Source organism: Pteropus alecto, unplaced genomic scaffold (assembly GCF_000325575.1).
Source record: "Pteropus alecto unplaced genomic scaffold, ASM32557v1 scaffold215, whole genome shotgun sequence".
NCBI classification, from domain to species: Eukaryota; Metazoa; Chordata; class Mammalia; order Chiroptera; family Pteropodidae; genus Pteropus; species Pteropus alecto.
Genome location: NW_006436287.1, coordinates 430588 through 454374, shown reverse-complemented (window position 1 = coordinate 454374; position 23787 = coordinate 430588). Strand labels below are relative to the sequence as shown.

Sequence of the window (23787 nt, the reverse complement as noted above, 5' to 3'; positions counted from 1 at the left end):
AAGAAGGGCAAGCCCTAGTAGAGCCACCTCATGCTCAGTGGGGCCCTCAAGAAATCCCCTACTACCAACACCATGCTGCACCTTGATGAACTCCTCTAGCTTCGAGCTGTCCTTGAGCTTGGTATAGCAGTTGAGTAGCAGGGTGGTGTGGTCAGCATTGGCCAGGGATTGCCGGTGCAAGGTCTGCAAGTAGGCAGTCAGGTTGTGGATACGCTGGGCATCCAGAAACTTGCGGATCACATATGATGGCTCCAACTTTCCAATGGTTCTAGGGAGACACATGTATCAAGTAGCATCTGGATCAGTGTACTTCTCAAACTTTAACATATGTAGGAATCACTTGCAAATCTTAAAATGGAAACTGTTTCAGTAGGTCTGGAGTGAGGCCTGAGAGTCTGCATGTCTAACAAAGTCCCAGGTGATACTTATGTTACTAGACTGTGGACCACATGAATATCAAGGCTCCAGAGCACTGGTTCTTAAAGCTAGTTGAACACAGGAATTCGAGAGAGGTTGAGAAAGAAGGTAGACAGGTTCCTATAATCCTTTATTAGGGCAGAAAATCCCAAGAATTAATACCAAGGAAAAAAAAGTGGAAGCAAGAGATGAATACCTTTCCCTTTAAAGACAGTTCAAAATGAATGTTAACAAAGATCAAGCTAAAGTTTAAAATAATAGGTATTCATCCTCAGTCGAATACTAGTTATGTAATATTTGACCCTAAACATTCCCTTTCCAATAAGGTATATTGCCTTCTCACTCAAGGCATCACAGTTTCTACAAATAAAAAGGATGGTTCCTGGTGGAGTCTACCCTGTCCCCCAAGCACAGATTTTAAGCTATCTGGCTGCCTGTCCCTGCATTCAGAGCTACATCTTACAGTGCCTCCAGACTGACCGAATATACTGCTGGACAGCCCCATCATGGTTGCCCTTGCTGTAGAGATGGTCCCCGTACTGCATGAAGATCTGGGCCAACCCATCACTGTCCAGATGCTGGCTCTTGGCCAGGTTAATCGCCATCTCAAATAGGTTCTTCCTAAACAGCATCTGGAAAGGAAGAGAGATTAGAAAGTTGGGAGAAGTAGTCCTAAGTAGACAACTTCCCAGAATGCACCCACAACACAAAAGCCAGACAGTCCTGAAGTTTCGATTGCCTAGATCCTAGACAGGGTAAGACCTCTCAGATACCCCCAAGATCAACATCACCTCACCTCATAAGGTTCTCTGCAGACAGATAGGGAACTGAAAGTGGGCTCAGGCTTCCTGACATTACTTCCCTCTAAAGCCTCATCCCAAGCCATTTATCTTGTAATTCTACCCTAAGGGAGCTGAGTAACGCTATGACCCAAAGGGAAGGAAACACTCTAGCCAAGGTGACTTGGGGAGCCTGTTTATAGCTATATCTGCATGCTGTGGCCAGCTCTGGGAACCTGGTGGCCTTGCCTCCAATTTGGTCTGTGTGTCCTTCTCCTGCAGTGCGTGGACCCGCCCATCCCGCGTCAGCACGTACAGAGAGCCCCACTCAGCAAGCACATCCACTACATCCTCAAAGACAGCACTATAGGCTATGAACTTGTTGCATAGGTCATAGATGTTGAGAATCTGCTTGTCGGAGCTCTGTGAGTCCCTGCTGGTAAACTCTGACCTGTGTGGGAAAGAAAAAGCACCCGATATTTGTACCCCCACTGCCTAAGCTCCCCTTTATTTCCTTTCTCATGACAACTTTGGTGCTGCCCATTCCACCCAGAACAAATTACCTCTTTGGCATCTCTAGCAGCTCATCCCATAACATGCAGCATTGTGCTGGCAGTTGTAGGAAGAGAACATATAGAGCTGATCTTACTCTTTAAGATCCTATACTTAACATAGGCAACAGATTAGAAAATTAAGTTCAAACATCCACTCGTTTAACAAATAATTAGCTCCTGGTATATATAAATCACTATGCTTAGTACTAAATGAAAATAAGCTAACATCTAACAGGAATTAATTCCATTATGCAGAAGACCCTGCAGCCCCTTTCAGGTGGCTCAGAGTAAGAATGCTGGGTCCTGCATGTCCCAATTTCTCTACTACTCACTCCTTTGTTCTTATGCCCCAGTTATTTTTGACTGAAGGGTACAAAACCAATACCAGGTCCAAAATTTCCTGGAGCATTCTAGTGTACCAGTGCTGCTCAGTAAATGTCTCCAGCAAAAACACATTTTTCAGTAAAAACATTATAACTGAGTCTAGATGTAAGCACAATTTACATAAAACCAAAGTAGGAAATCGACAGGATCCAGACATTAGGGTTTTAAAATCAGGTTAATTCTAGGGAACAAGTCCAGCCCTCTCCTTTTCCCTTCTCCCTGGAGTCCTTACTTGGGAGAAACCTTCCGGTCACGGGACACAATGACAAGGTATCCTCTAAACCAATGAGCAATAAGTTTATGGCCCTCGAAGGCAAAGCAGGGCCCACGTTCATCAGGCTGGTACAAGTAGACACACTCATCCCCCGCCACTATGAACTGCAGGTCTTGAGAAGGGTCGCTTAGGGCTGAGCAACGCAGGCCACAACCATGGGTATCCAACTCCACACGAGGGTAGTCCTTTCCAGAAACTATATAGGACTGTAAGAAGTAAGAAAGGGGTTAACAGGCTCCCTTTGAAGAGGTGGCATTTAAACTTTCCCAAAGATATTCTCATTCTCACACTAACTTTCTTTTTAACTCTTAGCACTCTCAAGAGTTTCCCTGGCTGTTTGCCTTCTCCATTAATCATCACCCATCTACTAAATATAAAAGCAAGGACCACATTTCCCTCCTCTGTACATACTACCTACTACAGGAATTCTCCAAGTACGAGAAATGCAATAACCTTTTACTGTTTATTCCTGAGAGTAGGCTGTTATAAATTAGGATCACCAGGACCCAGAGAAGTAAAGCAACTTGTCCAATGTCATTTAACAAGTTAGCTGGGAAAAAAATTCAAATCTTTTACTACAAGCCAGAATCCCTTTCATAACTCTAACTCAGTCTCTTAAGTGAAGAAATAAAGTATTAAGCTGAGCAAATGATTCAAGCCTTTATGATGAAAAATGTAAGAATCCTACTTCTCTCATCAGTTAGTTCCTTACCCTAGCCCTCTGAGCAATAGAGAAGCCTCTTCTGTTTGCCCCTAACAGTGGAGGCTCTGGTCATACCTGAACGTTCTCTGTTGTCACAACAAACAAGTGAGTGGTCTTTCCGGCTTGGCGAAAGGCCAGTCCAGTAATAGGATAGTTGCCCTTGTGTAAAATCTGGGTCTTGCTATGCCGGTCCCGAGTGATGTCTCCTTTGTTCAATGTAACGCTGCCATCTGTGAAACCTGTAGGACAGCAGAAAATAGCATTTCATTGAGGATGGAAGGTCAGGAAGCACGGAGGGAGAAAAAGACCATTTGAAGCACTCATTAGAAGTGACAAGCTTTCTTTTCACATCTAACTTCTCTGATGGTTAACATGAAGACAAGTATTCATGACTCATATTCAAAGAAAAATACTAAAGGCTTTCCCATTCCAAACTTTTACTATCTCAGAATAAAGTGGTCTCATTAAAACAATGAAGACGAGCTGCAGAAGCAACTCTGAAGAATATCTAGAAAGAATCTTGGAGTTTTAGCTTTGCCTTCTTTCTGCTTACCAATGGCCATAAAATTGAGATTTTCGTGGACAGTCAAACAAGACACAACAGTTGGCTCCGTTCCTGGAATAGCAGGAAAGATTCGAGTACAGAGTGGATTGCCACCATCTCTCTTCTCCAGGTTCCAGATCTTTACCTGTGGGCATACCTCAGATGTGTGAATGCTAGTCACCCTCCAACAAACAACCATTCTCAAGCTTCTGGGTCTTTCCTGTTTCCTTTCTAGAACTCACCAGAGGGTTGATGCCCTCTTCATCCTCACCAACAGATGCCAGAATATTGTGCTGCTTCAGTTGGTACAGGTGTGTCACCCGTAGCTTGTAGGCTTGGAAGCCTGTAAGCTGTAGAGAGCGGGGCAAGAACCAGATTTGGCCTTCCATATGTGCAGAGTAGTCAAGGAGCCTCTTTTCCAAGGAGAGATACTTGCATTTAGACCAGAACCCAGATAACAACTAACATACAGACAGCTCTTTAAATTTTTCAAGGATTTTCCCACATATTATCTCCTGGAACTCCCCATCTTATAAAGAGTGAAAAGGCCAGAGATTAGTGGCAGTAATAAGAACAATGCAACAAACTCCTGGTCTCATTTACCTCCTCACCCATAGTATTGGGCAGGGAAGATACTGAGACCTTACCTTATATAGTCTTCTTTTAAAGCCAACTTGCATTCTTTCTTTTGATCTTAAAAGATCTTAAAATAGCCCTGCCAAATTGGTATTTTATACCCCATTTACAGATTAAAAAAAAAAAAAATTTGAAGCCCGGAGAGGTTAAATGACTTGCCCAGGATTACTCAATTGGCAACAAGTTAGAGAACTGACTTCCTTCTTTCTCCCCTCAGACAGAAGGAACACTAGGCGCCCATCTAAAGAAAAGTGGCACGTAACACCAACCCCTCTGACGGACTGATTCTATCCCAGCTGGGTCTCTTCAGGGATCCAGGGAGGGAAGAGACAGCTCCAGAGGAAGGATATCGCCAAAGACTATGCTCCCTCGGCCTGAGTCGCAAACAGTGATGCCAGGAGGGAGACAAAGGAACTTGGAAGCAGCGGGTCCAGAGGTAGGCGTGGCCCCGGGAGTGGCCCCATCGTTGCCCAACGGTTCCTTCACCAGCTCCTTGTCGAAGAAAACGAAGCGCCGCCACTGCAGGTAGGCTGCCATCTTGGCCGAAGGCCCCGAGCCTCTGGGACAGAGGTCACGTGAGAAGAGCCTGTGGGTCATGTGACCTGGCGATTTCCTGGTGCCTGGGTGCACAGGCGCTCTTGAGTGAGGGTGACTTCTTCCGGCTGCTGGGAGAGTAAGTGAGGCCTCGTGAAGTGGTTTCCCTCGCCCGCCGCTTGCTCCGCGGTTTGCGATTTTGCCGGTTTTGTAACTGCGCTGGTTAAAATGCTTTTAAGAGCTGGGCCCTTCACCTCTTTGAGTATCGGTTTCATCCTTTATTAAATGCGCGGGCATTGAGGGATCAAGATGAGGAATGTCACGCGCTTTGTGAATTGTAACCTACTGTGCCTAAGTGAGCTATGTTCTGATAGCACAGCACTGTTTTGATGCTTAAATAAACTAATGGTATGAAACTGGTTTTCCAGCTGTAGGAGAGGAGAAATAAAATTAGAAGTTTGGGTCTGCCACCATAGAGAGACTGAACCATAGTGTCTCATGTTCGTTTTCTGTGTCCCTCTGTCAGAGTGTGTGGCTTGTAAAAGACACTTAAAACATGTTTCTTATCGAAGTTGATAAATACTGATAGGGTGGGAACTCCCATAAGGAGAACAGCAAAAAGTCTGGAAGTGAAAGCTCTGAGAGCTGAGTGATTTTTTGTGAGGGGAGGGGTACCAAATTATTTGAAGGAATGGTACAAATAAAAGAACATAAGTAGATGGTTTGGTGCAACTTATAGAAAAGGTAAAGGTAAACCCAACCTGCATGTATTCCTTTGGTGACCAGGGCAGTCACCCCGTTGGCTACTGGAAGCCAGCCAAAGACTTAGCTCTCATCACGCAGTTCCAACTCTGGCTAAACCAACTGTCCACGTGGAAAACTAGGTGTTTGTGTATCACAAAGAGCTATGTACAGGAGTGACAGTCATTTTTAGAGAATATTTACATCCAAAAAAGTGGCCATGTGGCTAGTATTTGTGAAGTTTATTTTTACACTCTCCCCCGCCCCACCTCCACACACTGTTTTTTAGTTTCAGAACATTTTACTCTTTGTTCCCACCAGCCTTAGTTTCAGAGAGCAGGGGTTATATCTTGTTTACCATGAACCAGGCCTAACAGAGCCTGGTAGATGCTCTATGTTTGGCTGAAGGAATGAATTTGGACGATTTTCCTCTTATCCCCTCCTCTCCTCAATCTGGTTGATGGGAAAGGTAGTGCTCATTTGTCTAAAGAGCCAGCTCAGATTTCTCCCTCCTTGTCACACAGGTATTGGAATTGTTTCAGGGCATCAACCCATGGGCAGAAGTACAAATGGGAAGTTGATTGGACCCACTTTCACCTGCTGAGCCTATTCTGTACTACTCATTAGAATTCTTAGGTAGTCTCTCAGTTTTTAAGACTTTGAATATGTTAAAAGAAGCAGTATGAAAACCGAGAAATGTGAACAGCAGACAGAATGGCATCTTTGTTGACTTCAGTGCTCCCCGCCCTACTGTCCAATGGCAGAGGCCAAGAGTCTTCCTCTGGTATCTGAACCTGGTTAGGACTATGCCACTTGGGTCTTCTTATTGATGAAGGTATAAAGGCAGAGATTGACCTGTAAGTGTGACCTATAACTTCTCTTCAGACTTACTGCCTTCCTTCCTTTCCTCCTTTGACAAATATGTGCTGAGTATTCACTATTGCTGGAACTGTAGTAAATGTTGAGACTATAAATGTGAACAAGACATGGTTCTTGCCCTTTAGGAGCTTGGCAACCACTGTAGGGGAAAGACATAAAATGGACTGACAGTAATAGGCCCTTAATTTCATGTAGTGAATTATACCTAACAAAGTGCTTTCACTTTTCATGTACTCTTCATAGCAATCATTTGCAGAAGGATCATTCTCTCTGATGAGAAATGGTGTCTCAAAGAGGTTCAAGGGACTCTCGCTGGGCAAAAAAACTGAAGTTCTTTGGAAATAAAAAGAAGTTCTTCAGTTCCCTAACCTTTAATTAGATGGTTTTGCTGGGATGTGAAGCTAAGCTATACTTGTCAGAACATACACCAGGGTTTGTCTTTTAGTTATATTTGTCTGAATCTAGGAACTTTAGGAAAGGAAGATAAGCAGGCAGACTGCACAGAAAATGATTATGTATACAAATTCACGTAAAGTTCTGTACACTGAGAACTTGAATTCTGAAGGGACTAAAAATAAAGAAGCAATTCAAGTCTAATTTGAAATTAAAGAGATCACAACTCAGAATCAAGAATTGCCTAGTAATCCCCTTTTCCCCTTCAGCAAACTAGTCCCCCACGATGTACAACAGTCTTATCCACTGGAGCAAAACAGGAACACTTCTTGTTCCAGCTGTAAACTTTTATTTTCTATCAGTTTTTTTTTTTTTTTCTCATTTGGCTCTCTGGGTAGAAATGATTTTCTGAACGACTGAAAAGTCTAGGTTTTTTCCTTTTAGCTCCTGAAAAGGCTACAGCAGTTTCCACTTTAGGAGCAAGAAAGTCAACCTAAAATAAACCCAGAGGTCTTATAGTGCAAGACAGCCCAAGGCTCCAAAGCTACAGTGAAAAAAGGAGAAAGAAGCAATTCGCTGGTTTTTGATTGTGAAAATATGGACTACAAAAGGGAAATGAAATTCTCCATGAACTTGGGAAAGCATTTAACCAAGCTTTTAACACTACAATAGGCCCCTTTTAGTTTTATTTCTCTAGGCTAATATCAAAAAGTATAACTAACATGCATTTGGTGCTTAGGCTGTCACAAGCACTGTGCTAAGCCTATTACCCTTCTTTAATTTTTATACCAACCCTGTGAAGTACCAGCATGCCTCTTTTCATAATGTTGAAACAGGCTCAGGAAAGCTAAACTTGCCTGGAGTCACATAGGTAGGAAGTGGTGAAGTTCACAGACAAATCCAGGTATGTCAAATTCCAAAGCCCCATATTCTGGGTGCTCCATTTATTTTAGAACACTCAGGTCCATAAGTTTGTTCATAAGTCTGAATGATTTTCTATGTGATCATGAAGTCACAGAATTTAAGAACACCAAGTCTTGCTTTCTCTTCTTGAAACAAAATAATCCCTATCCCAATGCAAGCTGGGAAATGTTCCAATCCTTTGTCTACTCACCCCTGGCCCGTATCCTATTCAAATTCATAATACCAAGACTTTTAAAATGTTCTAAAATACTCTAGTGATAAGGATACAGGGGCTGTCATTTACTGCTTTTGAGGAGTGCATGTTGCTATACCTTTCTGGAGGGCAAAGGTAAGCACCATCTCAACTTCTATCACTACAGCTTCATTTTGCCTGTTTTTAAACTTTTTATAAGTGAAACATAAAGTATGTACTCTTTGGTTTCTGGTTTCTTTCATTCATTATTATGTTTGTGAGATTCATTTAAGTTGTCGAATGTAATATAGAATTACATTGCTCTATAGAATTACATTGTGTGAAACTATCCATTCAACTATTGATGGGCATTAGGTTAGTATTCAGTTTGGGATCATTATGAATAGAGCCGTTATAGTCTCTCGGTGGACATACGTATACATTTGTTAGATATAAACCTAAGAATGAGGTTGCCATGTGATAACTAATTTTTAAAGTTCTCCTGGATCAGGATGTTTGCCCTGATCAACATTGCTTTCAGCCCATGACATAATGTTCATGGTTAATAATGAATGTACATGCTTTTACTAATGAGTTCATTTTATTTTTCTGTCAGTTTGGCGCATGGCCTGCAAGACAGCAACGTTATTCCCTTGGATTTCTGCAGTGTCGGGAAGGAATGTGGTCCTCAAATGTTACTTAGTTACTAATGTTACTAAGTTATTCTGGACAAGGACTAGTGGATTCAGCTGCCTTGGTCAATCTAAATCAGGTGTTTTACATTAAAAATTTACCATTGTTGTACAACTTGTTCTTGTGAAACACTATTCTCCTCTCTGGTCAGAGAACAAAACAGGTGACTCCCCGGAGTACTTGCACCTGCTGCACCTCCCGGGGGACAGATATGCAGTTTGAAAACGGTAGCTGCAGCAAGACTGTGCTCCCACCAAGGGTATTCTGGGGTGAGAGCTCACTTAGGAGCAGGGGAGACTTTCTTAGCCTCCCAATTTGCAGCCATTCAGTAAGTTTTTAATAAGTGCATGAAACCATAAACATACAGTATTCATTTCTCAACACACTGACTAAAAGAATGGACAAGGCCATTCCCACCTTTGGAAACCCAGCACCTAGCTCAGTGCTTACATATGACAGAGACCTAATAAATGTTAAAATGCATACTCTGTTTGAAATGGATGGAAAGAATCTACCCTACAGGATAGTTGGCCAAAAGAAGTCAATTATTGAGAAGCAAAATCTTTCTCTGTGGAAATGAAATGACAATTTATATGTCCATCATTATAGCTAAACAGCCCCATGCTTTAGTATGTTCTACATCAATAAACAAAGTGAATCTTTACACAGATATATAATTATCTACCAAAAAATAGTAAGTTGCAAACAATCTAATTGTATAACATTTTATCATTTATAAAAAGACAATAGCTACATGTTTCAAGAGACATATATGTATGTAAAAGCAAAGGAAAAGGCCTGGAAGGTTACACACTACACTGATAACAGGTACATACCTCCAGAGGAGAGAATGAGGTTGCAGATCGTATCAAAGGCATTTAGCTTTATCTAGAATATTTGAATTTTTTGAAGATTACATTCGTGTTTTATTTGTATAATTAAACTGTTAATTTTTTTTTTGAAATGACCAATGGACACGTTTATTCATCACATTATTGTTCAAAATAATTAAATCCTGGAATCAACTTAAATGCACACCAGTAGGTACCTGTTAAATAAATTGTACCACATCTTTAAAATCAAATAATTTTTAAAACATTAAATACAAATACACAAATATGTGAAGATTAAGGAGGCTCTTATGGTACAGATAGGTAAAGACCACAAAAATATGTTAAGTGAAAAAAGCAATATGTCCAACAAAGGGTATACTGTTTTATGCTTTAAATAACAAACATAAATGTTTGTTATTTAAAAATACTTTAGAACGTTAAACAAGAAACTAATACAAGAGCTTATCTGTGATGGTGGGATTCTCCGTTGGAAGGTTAGGATCCACTGTGTGAAAGCAGAACTATATCTTGTATTATCTACTTACTATATAATTTAAAGGAAAACTACTTAAAATAAAACAAAACTTCATAGCTTATTCAGTGGCTGTAAGTCATTAGTTCTAAACTGTGTTAAAAATTAAGCAAATTTTATTTCTACCAATTTCTCTAAGACATGAAGACTGAACTATTTTTTTTTTTTCTTACGAGAGGCAAACAACCCTTGGTTGACTTCACAGATTGCAAGGACTTTGTCAGCTTACAATCCCTTATTTTTTTTAAAAAAACTTTTCTTATGCATACAGCACCTGGTCTTCCTAGGTGGTCTCCCATCCAAGTGCTAACCAGGCCCGACCCTGCTCAGCTTCTGAGATCAGACGGATGGGGCTTGTTCAGGGTAGCATGGCTGTAGACTAAGACTGAACTATTTTTAAAGGGAGGAAAATAGACCTCTCTCTAGTACTGCCAGGTTTATCTAAGCATAGACACCAGACGGAGGGGCGGAGGGGGAGGGGGGGGGGGGGGGGTGGGGGGGGGAGAGGAATGGGGAGACTCATTTCTACATTTAAGAAAAGCGCGTTCATCTCAATAAAACTGGAAAAAAGAAAAAATGGATAAAAGTGCACTGGCCAGGGAATGCACATTTCGATGGGGTTGTAAGGTACAGAGAAGGGAGTAAGGAGGGCGAAATACCTGTCCGACGTCCTTTAATGTACAAGATTTAATAAAACATGAGGTGGTGTATATATATGCCCAACCAGTTACAGCCTTCCAAATAAAAGTGTCTTTCGTGTGTAGCGCTTTGCAGTTTGGAATATTCTCTCATACAAATGGGGCTAGAGTAAGGAGTCCAGGCCTAATTCTGCCACTAATACAAGTGTTATCTCCGACCCGTCAGCGAACAACTCTGATTTCTATCCAAAGCCCGGGGCAGTTCAATATCAACCAGCAAGGGAGCACCTCTATGGCGCGGAGGCGGAAAGGATGCTGGTCACTCCCATTCCTCTCCAGGGGCTCCCTAGGTAACCGGAAGAAGAGGGCGCCCACGCGCTCCAGGTACTCGTCACTCCCGACCCCTGCAATTAGGTATCCAGCGCTGAGGCCGTAAAGGTCCCGCGAGCGCCCCAGGGCGGGCACTTGGCCCCATGATGCGGTCCAATCCGTGGCTTGTGCCTTCGGTTTTCCCCCAACTGGTGGACAGACCCTCTCGGGTTCAGCCGTAGACGGAGGAGGGGCGGGCCTACGACGTGGCCCAATGGAAGCGCGCGCTGGGCGGCAGGGGCGGGGCCATCCGTGCGGCGCAGGGTCGGAAGGCAGAGGCTCCAATGAGCGCGCGCCGCGTCCGGGGCCGGCTAGTGCGCGAGAAGCCGCTGAGAGGTTGGTGGCTAATGTAACAGTTTGCAAACCGAGGGTAGTTGTGAAGGGCGCGGGCTGGGGGACACGCTGCTGGTCTCGTGGGTCCGTCTGACGCTGCGTTTGTCCCAGAACTGGGGCCACAGGAGCGGAGGCTAGAGGTAGAGGGAGTAGGGATGGCAATGGGGACCCGCCACCCCTTCTAGAAGAGGCAATGTGCTAGCTCTGGGGGCGGGTCGGTAGCGGGAGTGAGGGCCGCACGGTCACCCGGGCGCTTGGACCTAGGGCGCCCCACGCCATACGGGTGGGCTGGGACTTGTTTCCGGGAGTGGGAACTGTCGCCTTAGTCAGATGAAGCTTATGTGAACTTGGGGCACTCGGTACTCGAGGAACCTTACGTTCCAGGCACAGCGTCTGTATAGGTAGCGGGGCCGGGAAGTGGAATGGAGAAAGGGGGTGGTGGTGTGTGTGTGTCGGGCGGGGGGAACAACCCGAAGGGATACGGAGGAGAAGACGGGCCCTTTTCCCATCCCAGCCTACCCCAACGTCACCACCTCTCAGTTCCTCTCCAGGCCCGGCCTGGCTTTCTGCGCTGGCCAGGGAGCTCCAGGTCTGGGGAGGTGGTTGGACCCTGGGCGAGCCAGGCCGCACCCCAGGTGTCTGACAGCAGGACCAGTGCTAAGGTGCGCCAGTTACTGCCTATGGAATAGGAAGGTTGTGGTCCCTTTCTGCTGTCCAGTTATCTTCCTTGTTTAGGGATGTGGAGGGTGGAGCCTAGGACTCATGCTATTTCACCTTGGCCTTTGTGGGCACTTCCGGGGATGATTAGAGTGTTTGGTCCTCTGTCAGGAGGCAGGGTAGGGGATGTAGGCTGTTCTGCCTTGGGTGAGAATGGAGTAGGTATGAATCTTAAAGCTTCCCTGTTCAGGGATGAGGTTCTGTTTCTTTCACTCAGGGCATCCAGTTACAAGTGTTGTTTTTCTCCTCCCCAGGGGCACAATGACAGTCACTGTCAGGAGGCAGAGGCCAAGGAGGCTAGCCTGTTGGGCATTGATGGCTGTGCTCTTGGCAGACCTGTTGGCACTAAGTGGTGGGTACCCCAGTAGAAGGATGAAGGGAGGAATAAATGAGTGAATGATGAATGATATATGGTGAGAAGGGGCCATGAGGCTCTTGGTCGAAAGCCTCCAGACTCTTGAGTTGCTGAACCCAGGCCTTTCCTTTATGTTTTTTGCTATCTTACCTTTTCCATGGAAGATGGTGTGTTTTGATTAGAGGAGCCTCAGGAAAGTGGGGGAAGAGGGACTAACTGGCAAATCTGTTTCTCCTTTAGACATGCTGGCAGTGATGTCTGTGGACCTGGGCAGTGAGTCCATGAAAGTGGCCATCGTCAAACCTGGAGTGCCCATGGAAATTGTCTTGAACAAGTGAGGGCAGCCCCAGTGCCAGGAGTGGGGAGAGAGGGAGTCTGGGTTCTAAGCCACTGTGTGTTCTTTGAAGTGCCCATGACAGACTTTAGTGTCTGGGTGAATGATTGTATGTGTGGTGTTCAGGCTCCTGGGTCCACACCCTGGTATAGGCACCTAGTCCCAATGTCTCTTTTCCTCAGGGAATCCCGGAGGAAAACTCCAGTGATTGTGACCCTGAAAGAAAATGAAAGATTCTTTGGAGACAGTGCAGCAAGCATGGTGAGCTAGCAGCCCACCCCCTTTCCAGAAGTGGTGAGCAGAGGAGAGGAGGTGACAGACCCCAGAGTCTGTTACCTTATCAATCTCTTGATGTAAGAAGTAGGATATGGTGGGCTTGGGAGCCTAACATTCTGTTCCTTCCCTCCTCTCAGGCCATCAAGAGTCCAAAGGCTACACTGCGTTACTTTCAGCATCTCCTGGGGAAGCAGGAGGACAACCCCCATGTGGCCCTTTACAGAGCCCGTTTCCCAGAGCATGAGTTAGGCTTCGACCCAGAGAGACAGACTGTGTACTTCCAAATTAGCCCGTGAGTGCTCTACCAGAGAAGTGGCCTTGCCTTAATGCCTGGCTTTCCTTGCATCTAACTACTCCCCTGTCCCTCTAGGCAGCTGCAGTTCTCACCTGAAGAAGTACTGGGTATGGTTCTCAATTACTCCCGTTCCCTGGCTGAAGATTTTGCAGGTGAGTGACCAGAGTGGGGCCAGTGGTGGCCAGGTTCCCTAGGGTCTCAAATGGGGGCAGCTTTGCCCCCCAAGAAATGTTTGGCAGTGTCTGAAGACATTTTTGGTTGTCACAAGTGAGGAGCTGCTACTGGCACTTAGTGAGTAGAGGCCATATATGCTGTCAAATATCCTACAATGCACAAGACGGCCCCCACAACAAAGAATTATCTGACCCAAAATGTCAGTAGTGCCAAGACTGGGAAACCCTCATCTAACTCTGTTCTGTTATTCTCTGTAGAACAGCCCATCAAGGATGCGGTGATCACTGTGCCAGCCTTCTTCAATCAGGCTGAGCGCAGAGCTGTGCTGCAAGCTGCTCGCATGGCTGGCCTCAAAGTGCTGCAGCTCATCAATGACAACACTGCCACTGCCCTCAGCTATGGTGTCTTCCGCCGGAAAGATATCAACACCACTGCTCAGGTGAGCCAAGGAGGAACTTCTGACCAGACTTGCAGGGTGGCTTGTTCTGAGGATGGAGGCCACTTGGCTTGTTTTGCATCTATCTTGTTGGCAGAGACAGTCTCCTCTCGGCCTCCGCTAGAACTGTTGGGCTTTCAATTGAGAGTTGATGCAACAACTTGGAAGCAGGCAGGGACCTTGGACTTGGATAAGGTTTCTATAACAGTTGCCTTGATGTCTCTACAGAATATCATGTTCTATGACATGGGCTCAGGCAGCACTGTGTGCACCATCGTGACCTACCAGACAGTGAAGACTAAGGAAGCGGGGATGCAGCCACAGCTGCAAATCCGGGGAGTGGGGTAAGTGGGTGCTAGGAGACGGGCTGCTTGCTGAAAGACCCTCAGGTTGGGAGTATCTTCTTGGAGGGGCAGCTGCCTCACTCCTGCTCCCTGCAGGAATGTTCTACTGCTTAAAGTGTCAGTCATCCTGAGATACCTCTCCCAAAGAGCAAGGGAAAGATGTAGAAGGGGAGGATGGTTTGGGAAGATTGAAAGGCAGGGAACTTACTGAACTACTTCTAAGAAAATATATGATGCTATAGGCCATATGTAGGATCTCAGATTCAGTCTCTTTTTTGCTCTCATCGTTTCCAGTTTACTTAAATAATTTATCACTGACATTGTCTTATTTTTTGAACCTACCCTTTTCCATCCATCTCTATCACTGCCACCATAATTCATGCTACCATCGCTTCTTACCTGCAGAATTCCAGACATCTCCTGCTCTCAGTGTGGGTTCCTTCCAGTTCTTTCTCTCTAAGTTGCAACTGGAGGGTTGTTTTCAAAATGCCAACGTGATTATAACCTGTTTCTTTAAAAACTCTTCAGGACCTCTGAACTATTACCTTGTCCTGTAAGGCTATGCCTGTCTCTAACCCTGAGCCTCTTGCTCTTTGAGCTTCAGCCATACTTTCCCTCTTTTGGAATTTATCATACCCTCTCTCACCTCAGGGTGTTTATGCATATTGTTCCTTCTATCTAAAATATTATTTTCTCTCATTTTCATGTAGTTAACCCCAACTCATCCTTTAGGTTTTGGCTCAAGCGTCTTCACAAAACTTTCTTTGACACTTCTAAATAGCTGAGATTTCTCATGTATGTGTTCTAATAGCATTATTTGCCTTTCCTTTATAACACATGGTATGTGTCATATAAATTTCACATTTATATGCTTATTTGATTGCTAGTTTGTAAATTTCTTGACAGTGGGAACCCTGTCTTTTTACTTCTTCTCATAATTGCACTCCCAAAGACAAATACATAGTTGATGCTGTGGTTGAATGAATGAATGAATTGTCACTATGGGGTGTCACCATGTGGGATGAGAGTCAGGTTCCTATGTAGATGAAGGGACCCCACATGTTATTCACACTTTTCTCTGTTCTTTTTCTTGAACAGGTTTGACCGTACCCTTGGGGGCCTGGAAATGGAGCTTCGGCTGCGTGAGCACCTGGCTGGGCTTTTCAACGAGCAGCGCAAGGGTCAGAGAGTGAAGGACGTGCGAGAGAACCCCCGCGCCATGGCCAAGCTGCTACGTGAGGCCAATCGACTCAAAACTGTCCTGAGTGCCAATGCTGACCACATGGCACAGGTGTCCACATGTGGCTGGTTGAGGGCAGTATTCCTCACCCAGAGGGTAGAGGACCCCACTATCCTGAGCTAGGCTGCTTGTGCCTGGTGTGGCCCATCTGTTCTTCTCATGCCTTCTGCCATCATTCCAAAGTCCTGTTCCCATTGTTTCTGGCATGTCCACTCAGAAAGTAAGACCTGGGTGAGACCTCTGACACTCCTTATCCTCCCCCAGATCGAGGGCCTCATGGATGACGTGGACTTCAAGGCAAAAGTGACTCGAGTGGAGTTCGAAGAGTTGTGTGCTGACTTATTTGAGCGGGTGCCTAGGCCTGTGCAGCAGGCCCTCCAGAGTGCTGAAATGAACTTGGTGAGGAGGTAGTCAGAGGTGGGCCTGGGCTAGGAGACAAGTGAGATAGAAAGTGATTAGATGCGGGGAGACGGGAGCAGGAACGTTAAGGTAGGAGTCGATGCTGAGGAGGAGGGTCAACAACGTGCTGTCATAATCTCATATTCTTTCTCTCTCTGCAGGATGAGATTGAGCAGGTGATCCTGGTGGGGGGTGCCACTCGGGTCCCCAAAGTTCAGGAGGCTCTGCTGAAGGCTGTGGGCAAGTGAGTTTGGGGGTTAAGACTCCAGAACTGAGCAGCTGGAGGGCTGAGGGGAGGGAGGCCAGGCTGGGAGCTGCAGAATAGATAGTGCTGAAGCTTGGGACTTTGACAGGGAGGAGCTGGGGAAGAACATCAATGCAGATGAAGCAGCTGCTATGGGGGCTGTGTACCAGGCAGCTGCGCTCAGCAAAGCCTTCAAGGTGAAGCCATTTGTAGTTCGAGATGCGGTCATCTATCCCATCCTGGTGAGTTAGCCTGTGTGATCAAGTGACAAGCTCTCTTTACCTCTTCAAATATGATCTCTTCTTTTATCTGTTCTAGCTTGTCCCTCTGTCTTCCTGCCACCCACCCTTACCCCAGAACCTGCTCTGGTTCCCCAGTGTGCCTCCTCTGCCTGCTGTGTAGGTGGAGTTCACAAGGGAGGTGGAGGAGGAACCTGGGGTTCACAGCCTGAAGCACAATAAGCGTGTTCTCTTCTCCCGGATGGGGCCCTACCCTCAACGCAAAGTCATCACTTTTAACCGCTATAGCCATGATTTCAACTTCCACGTCAACTATGGTGACCTGGGCTTCCTGGGGCCCAAGGATCTTCGGTGAGGGGGTAGGGTGGGGTAGGATGGGAGCTCCAGGGAGGGAGGACTTGGAGTCTAAAGGGCTAACCCATGGGAAGCAGATTGTGGTATTGGGGTTAGGTCAAGTGTCTCCTCTGGAGAGTGCTGCCTTCCTCCTAAGTATGTCCTTGGGGAGGGCCTCAGCATTTTGTTCCAGGAGGCTGTGTAATCTAGGGCTGGAGGCAGATCAGGTGGGTTCTGCTAAATTGCTCTCTCCTCCCAACCAGGGTATTTGGCTCCCAGAATCTGACCATGGTAAAGCTAAAAGGTGTGGGTGAGAGCTTCAAGAAGTATCCCGACTACGAGTCCAAGGGCATCAAGGCTCACTTCAACCTGGATGAGAGTGGTGTGCTCAGCCTAGACAGGGTGAGCTCAGAGGGAGACCCTGTGTACAGGGTCAGGGCCCAGCCCCACCAGCCTTTTAGAGCATGAGAAACAAAAAGGATTTTGAGATTGGGTAAATGTTGACTTGAAATGAAGCTAACTAGTGATCTGATGTGGGCCTTCATGTAGTGTGTAAATACTCATGGGCATTATAAATTTTAGAATCTACAATTCTGAAATTTTGTTCATTTTCAAAGAATGATTTTGAGGGTTAATATCTGAGGGCAAACATACTGTGAGAAATAATGATTCATTCTGTTGAGTGGAGAAATACAAGGCTCTGGGGCCAAAAAGGATCTGTAATCCTGTCTTCGACAGCTCATAATCAGAGTGGGGAGGGTGACTTGATCCAAGAGCTTTAGAAGAACACAGGTGAGAGAATAGACCAACACAGCTGGGAGTTGTATGGATGTGCATAAGCAGACCCCCACCATGGCAGGAGCTTTGCGGAGACATGGTGGGTTCATGTGTGCATTTTTTTATCTTGAATTCCTATTTTCAGGTGGAGTCTGTGTTTGAGACTCTGGTGGAGGACAGCCCAGAAGAAGAATCGACTCTGACCAGTAAGAGGCGCGTGTGCACATGAGACAGAGACCGAGACAGACACAGACACAGACACAGACACAGACACAGAATATGAGAGAGAATATACTTGTGTTTCGGGGAGGTGGGCAGGCCTTGCCCTTGGGTTAAGAGGTAGAGTCACTGTTGTGGTTCCCTTTGAGTCTGGGCTTTCTTCCCTCTAGAACTTGGCAACACCATCTCCAGCTTGTTTGGAGGTGGCACCACACCAGACACCAAAGAGAATGGTACCGATACAATCCAGGTAAGGCTAGGATGGAGCCAGGAGAGCATGAAAGATGGTGTGTGGGGGCAGGGAGTTGGGGTGGGCATTTCAGCTGCCTAGGATTTAATAGCTCTCTCCTTCCTCTTAGCCTATGCTGAGTAACCATACCCTTCTCTGCACTCTGAGCTGTGCTTGAAATCCAAGGCCATTCCCCTCATCTCCAGGTCCTTCTTTGTCTAGACTGCTGCAGTCCAAACAGCCCACTGCCCATTTCCATGAAGTTGTCCTCTGTCTATCCCCAAGCTGTGAGCTCTTTCAAAGTAGAGCGGGGGGACCTGGTATTGCTGAGCTGGTCCTGCTTCATGGATCTCGACTGTCCTCTGTGGTGTGTCTGTGATTGTGTCTCAGGAGGAAGAGGAAAACCCTGCTGAGGGGAGCAAGGATGAGCCTGGAGAGCAAGTGGAGCTCAAGGAGGAAACTGAGGCCCCAGTGGAGGACACCTCTCAGCCCTCACCCCCTGAGCCTAAGGGGGATGCAGCCCCTGATGGAGAAAAAGCCACAGACAAAGAAAATGGAGGAAAGTCTGAGGCCCAGGTAAGCTGCAGGCAGTGTAAGGCCACGCTGGACACAGAGACTAAGGGAACAGATGCCTGCCTTATTTCTCAAGCCCTGCCTGTGGAGAATAGAAGGGCCTAAGCTTTTCCTGACATCTTCATCTCTTTCCCCCATAGAAACCAAATGAGAAGGGGGAGGCAGGGTCTGAGGGTGTCCCTCCAGCCCCGGAGGAAGAAAAGAAACAGAAGCCTGCCCGGAAGCAGAGAATGATAGAGGAGGTCGGGGTAGAACTGGTTGTTCTCGACCTGCCTGACTTGTCTGAGGATGAACTGGCCCAATCAGCACAGAAGTGAGTAAAGACTGAGAGAGACAGAGACAGAACGTGTGTACGTGTATGGTGGTCAGGGTGTGCAATGGTGCCTCTGGGAGGGCCGGTTGTCTGATCAGGGCTCAAGTTCAACATGCTGTCTTTCTCATGCCTGTTTTCCCTTTTGTCCCACAGACTTCAGGACTTGACAGTCCGAGACCTAGAGAAACAGGAACGGGAGAAAGCTGCCAACAGCTTGGAAGCTTTCATCTTTGAGACCCAGGTTGGTAGGCTGGGAGGCACACTTGTCCTGGGACCTATGTCTGTGGAGGCCCTGGCTCTGCGAGCCTTGCCCTTAGGAGCTCGCTGCATGCCTGCGCTTATGTGCACCTCCCTAGGACAAGCTGTACCAGCCTGAATACCAGGAAGTATCCACTGAGGAACAGCGTGAAGAGATCTCTGGGAGACTCAGCACTGCTTCCACCTGGCTGGAGGATGAGGGCTTTGGGGCTACCACAGTGGTGAGGGGCCTCTTGGGATATGACAGATGGGATGGGAACTCTCTCCTTCCAGGGTCAAAGAAAGTGAGAAAATTGGGGTATAAGACCATAAAGAAGGTTGCAGGGCTACCTCCAGGGCTATACTGTTCTTTCAACCCCTCTACCCACTCCTATCGCACATCCATCAGATGTTGAAGGAGAAGCTGGCCGAGCTGAGGAAGCTGTGCCAAGGGTTGTTTTTTCGGGTGGAAGAACGTAAAAAGTGGCCTGAACGGCTGTCTGCCCTCGACAATCTCCTCAACCATTCCAGCATGTTTCTCAAGTGAGCAGATCCTTTGCCCTTTCTTCCTTATTCAGTCCTGCCAAGCCCACTGACCCTCATTCCCATTATCTTCCCATTCCCGACATCCACACATTACTTACTCCTGGGCTAATTGTCTCCCCTCTGGCTTCCAGGGGGGCCCGGCTTATCCCAGAGATGGACCAGATCTTCACTGAGGTGGAGATGACAACGTTAGAGAAAGTCATCAATGAGACCTGGGTAATCCCTGTGTAAATACTTAACTAGATACTTACCTGGCAAAGTGTGCCATCTTAAGCAGCACGGGAGATGCAGAGAAGTAGGTACTCAGCAGCTTCTGCCTCCTAGCTTAGCAGCTAACTTGAGTGGCAAAAGATGTTTGCATTTGAGGCCTCATTTAGTCCCAATTAAGGGTCAGAGCCATTAGTGATCAGACTGGAGGAACAACAGAACCATTCCCTGTGAGGTTAGAGAAAGCTGCTTTGAGGAGCTGGGACTTGAGCTGGACTCAGAAAGTAGGCCAGGGTTTAGATAGTTGAGAATGGTTTGTCATGTGAAATAGAAACTTTTGGTTGTGTGGGGACTTTTTTTGAACCAGAGCTCAGAAGTAGAGAGACAAGAAGGGAATAACCAGGAAGTTTAACTGTAGTTAGTCCAAAGTAATAAGATGTAAGCCAGAAATGTATAGTTAGAGACTCCCTTGTGGAAAGCCTTGATTGCCATTCTGGGCACTGTGTACCCCTGTGAGGCTGACGGACAGAGGTGGCAGAGTGATCCGAGGTCCAAGGGAAGACTCTGAGGCTGGTTGGGGTGTATTTTATGTGGGACAGAGATGTCTGCTATTTCCATGGTTAACTGAGCCTGTGCTGGCCTCACCCACAGGCCTGGAAGAATGCAACAATGGCCGAGCAGGCCAAGCTTTCTGCCACAGAGAAACCTGTGTTACTCTCAAAAGACATCGAGGCCAAGATGATGGCCTTGGACCGTGAGGTGCAGTATCTGCTCAATAAGGCCAAGTTTACTAAGCCGCGGCCCCGGCCCAAGGACAAGAATGGGACCCGGGCAGAACCTCCACTCAATGCCAGTGAGCAGGGAGAGAAGGTCATCCGTCCACCAGGTAAGGGCAAGGTGCCAGGCACCAGGTGCTACTAGGCAAGAAAAAGGTTTCATTTCCCTCCTGGGATTACATTTTATTCCTGATTTTCTTCCAGGCCATACTGAAGATGCAAAGCCCACTTCAGAACCTGAGAAAGAGACTCGTGAGTTGGGGAAACTGGGAACATGGATATCGCTTAGCCTAGTGGTTGGCAAACTGGCAGGCATAGCCTGTTTTCTGGACAGCCCATGAGCTATGAATGATCTTTTTTAAGGATATTAAAAAAAAAAAAAATGCAAAGAGACTGAGTGTGGCCCTCAAATCCTAAAATATTTACTATCTAGCTCTTTACAGAAGAAATTTGCCCACCCCTCCATTAGCCCATTCCTCCCTTCTACAGACACTAAACTATTCCTTCCCCAAAGCAGGATCTGAACCAGCAGACACTGAACCTCTGGAGTTAGAAGGTCCTGGAGCAGGTGAGGGTGGAGCCGGGGGTATGCCGGGAAGCCTGGCAGGGTCTGGGGGAAATATCTGCACAGAACTGGAGCTAGTTATCTCCATTTCACTTCATGTTGTCATTCCTTTGTTTCCCCAACTCCTAACAGAATCTGAACAGAAGGAACAGCCAACAGAACAGAAGCGAACTTTGAAGAATGATGAACTATAACCCCCGCCTTCCAGCTTCCCATTCATCCCCATCCCCTTCTCTACCACCTCTATTTATTAAACATTGAGGGTTGGGGGAGGGGTTGGTCCAGCCCTCAGAGGTTTAAGTTCCTTTTCTCTCACCTGTGATTGAAGGTGTGGAGAAGGGGAAGGAAGGGACAGCTCACCAGTTCCTTCCAGAGTAGTTCTGTGGTTAAAACTGAAATTGTTCTATTCTTCAATCCCCCCTCTGGTTCCCTACCTATCCAGGCCCTAATTTGGGAAAAATCACTATTATGTCTTAATTCTTTGCCTGTGGGTAGGTGAGAGAATAGCTGTCAGTGGTTGGCAGACCTGATAGTGGAAAGGATGTCCTGGGTTATTAGAGTCTCCAGTCTTTTCTGGTCATCTTCCTTTCTTTTCTCTTCTACCACAAAATTAGTGTCACATGGAGCCAGTGTCTACAGAGCCTTGGTTACCAGGTTTGGTTTCTGAGTGCCTATCCATGTTCTTTTCTCCTCTAAGTTCTTCTCTTTTCCTAAAAAGCTCTCTCTCCCCATTGACTCCTCTTCCTATGGGTTTCCTTGATTTCTTATTGCAAGAAGGCAGCCTCTTGCCCAGAGCCCTTCCATCTAGACTGGCTGAAGTAAATATGGGTGGATTCCCACCCACATGTACAACCCGTAGTGGCTGGAGTAGACAGGGAGAAAGTGAACAAGGGAATCCAGCCACCTTTCCAGGGAGTAAGCCATGTGAAAACCCTGTAGCTCTCACTTGTGGACTCTTCGGCCCAGGAATTCCATGTGGAGTGGCTGGCATGGGATGCCAGCATCCTGTAAGCCTTCTCAAAATCTGCATCTTCCCAGTAGCCTGATATTCCATGTCCCTTCAGCTGTCTACCCCACTTTCTCTCCTGCTGTTCTGCCTTCCCAGACATAGCCTTTCCCTCACCCCCTGGCCCCTTAGGCTGACCAAAATGTGCTTTCTACTGTGAGCCCCTAGCCTAAGACCCTGGGGGAAGGAAAGAACATGGTATGAATGTAAAAAACGCCACCTAGCTCTCTGAGGCCTTGTGGGTAAAGGAAGAGGCTGGCTTTCTATGCATTGCTCTGCTAAGATGGGGCCCTTTTACCCACTATGCTGATGTTGGGGAGTGTCCTCCAGTACGTGTCTGTAGCAGGAGCCAGGGCAGGGCAAGGAGGAACCTGGTTATGTCCATCTTTTATTCCCTTTCCCCACCTTTTTTTTTTTTTTTTTTTTTTTTGCCATATTGGCAGAAATGAGACCTAAGGGACCCACCCTGTCCTGTATGTATTAGAATTTCTTTCATTAGCAGTTGAGGCTGGTTGGACAAATTTGAGTCAAATTGTACTTTGTTCCATGGTTAACTGAAAAACTTTCAATAAAATATTATTTTCTACAGTTTCTGTGATGTGGCTTTAAAAACTTTATTTTCTGAATATAAATAATGGATGTTTATTGTAGAAAGTTTGGAAAATAGAAGTTTGAATAATAAATTAAAATTACCTATAGTATTATCACCAATACATTATTAACATTCTTGACTTAGTTGAGAATCATATATGGACATTTTTTTCATGAAAACAAAATTGCGGTTTTATTTTTCTCCCAACATTATTTGGACCCCTATGTTATTTTTAGGTAACTTCCATTTTTAAAGTAACAACCCCATTTTACAAATAAGAAATCAATAGCCCATAAAGGTTCAGTAATTTGTCCAAGGAATTAGATATTAAGTGTCTCAGCTAGGTTTGACTTTAATTCTGACTCATTAGCTCTTGCTGCTACTACTCTGACAGAGAATATGTTGCCAGAGAGTCACCATTCATAGCACAATTAATTTGGATTTTCCATCAGTAGTGATGGAGCCATATTTTATCAAAGGAAGATCACTAGTCATTTATGTGTCTAAGCAGTTGAGTAATGATTATTATTAAGGTCATATTTTTCTATAAAGGTTGAACAGGTCAGACAAGTTTTGAACCTGAAAGCTTTTTTTTTTTTCTTTTTTTTTTTTGTAACACTTAGAGCAGTTTTAGGTTCGCAGCAAAATTGAGCAGACAGTACAGAGAATATGCCCTCTGATTCCATACCCACAGCCTCCCACTATCAGCATCCACTGAGAGTGGGACATTTAAAATTGATGAACCTATATGTCATTATTACCTGAAGTCCATAGTTTACATTGGGGTTCACTCTAGATATTGTACATTCTTTGAATTTGGACAAATGTTTAGTGATGTATTCATCATTAGACGTCATAAGAGTACTTTCACTTCCCTAAAAATCCTCTGTGTAGTTTTATAACTTTTAATAGCTTTATTATCTTTAAGAAATTTTCTTAGGTGTTCTTGATTATTTTTACCTGATGACTCTAGAATTGGCTTATCTGAGAGGTAGCAAGACTACCTGGACTTAAACCCTGACTGCCGCT

General features: G+C 45.8%; 2 protein-coding genes across 5 annotated transcripts in view; one reads left to right on the top strand and one right to left on the bottom strand.

Moving 5' to 3' along the window:
- VPS11 (VPS11, CORVET/HOPS core subunit) overlaps positions 1-4886 on the bottom strand; it is a 9275-nt gene extending 4389 nt beyond the window's left edge. The window contains exons 1-8 of the mRNA XM_006912596.3: positions 4642-4886; positions 3898-4046; positions 3665-3800; positions 3187-3350; positions 2367-2614; positions 1446-1647; positions 898-1049; positions 82-268 (exon numbers count right to left, since the gene is read on the bottom strand). Of these exons, the coding sequence (XP_006912658.1) occupies positions 82-268; positions 898-1049; positions 1446-1647; positions 2367-2614; positions 3187-3350; positions 3665-3800; positions 3898-4046; positions 4642-4828 (1425 nt within the window). The 5' untranslated portion in view covers positions 4829-4886. The remainder of the gene's footprint in view (positions 1-81; positions 269-897; positions 1050-1445; positions 1648-2366; positions 2615-3186; positions 3351-3664; positions 3801-3897; positions 4047-4641) is intronic.
- A 6355-nt stretch (positions 4887-11241) lies between these two features.
- HYOU1 (hypoxia up-regulated 1) lies at positions 11242-22757 on the top strand. Of its 4 annotated transcripts, none has more exons than XM_006912594.3 (27): positions 11252-11335; positions 11873-11994; positions 12304-12401; positions 12645-12738; positions 12921-12999; positions 13152-13306; positions 13385-13461; positions 13741-13922; positions 14148-14263; positions 15362-15554; positions 15768-15902; positions 16064-16146; positions 16256-16388; positions 16549-16736; positions 16982-17120; positions 17641-17701; positions 17885-17964; positions 18334-18519; positions 18657-18829; positions 18983-19070; positions 19186-19308; positions 19476-19609; positions 19744-19828; positions 20471-20705; positions 20800-20847; positions 21113-21163; positions 21293-22757. In XM_006912594.3, the coding sequence occupies exons 3-27, from the start codon at positions 12311-12313 to the stop codon at positions 21352-21354; spliced, it is 2991 nt and encodes a 996-aa protein (XP_006912656.1). In that variant the 5' UTR covers positions 11252-11335; positions 11873-11994; positions 12304-12310; the 3' UTR covers positions 21355-22757. The 4 variants fall into 4 exon arrangements, with proteins under 4 accessions (XP_006912655.1, XP_006912657.1, XP_006912656.1 ...); XM_015589950.2 differs by lacking the exon at positions 11252-11335 and adding an exon at positions 11336-11472; XM_006912593.3 differs by lacking the exon at positions 11873-11994 and having other exon boundaries at positions 11242-11472.
- Positions 22758-23787: the final 1030 nt, after the last annotated feature.

Excerpts from the sequence above, each read along its gene's own strand:
- HYOU1 (XM_006912593.3), top strand. The coding sequence starts at position 12,311 with ATGACAGTCACTGTCAGGAGGCAGAGGCCAAGGAGGCTAGCCTGTTGG. Across the intron at positions 13,462-13,740 it reads CCTGGCTGAAGATTTTGCAG|AACAGCCCATCAAGGATGCG; the intron begins GTGAGTGACCAG and ends TATTCTCTGTAG. Across the intron at positions 14,264-15,361 it reads CTGCAAATCCGGGGAGTGGG|GTTTGACCGTACCCTTGGGG; the intron begins GTAAGTGGGTGC and ends TTTCTTGAACAG.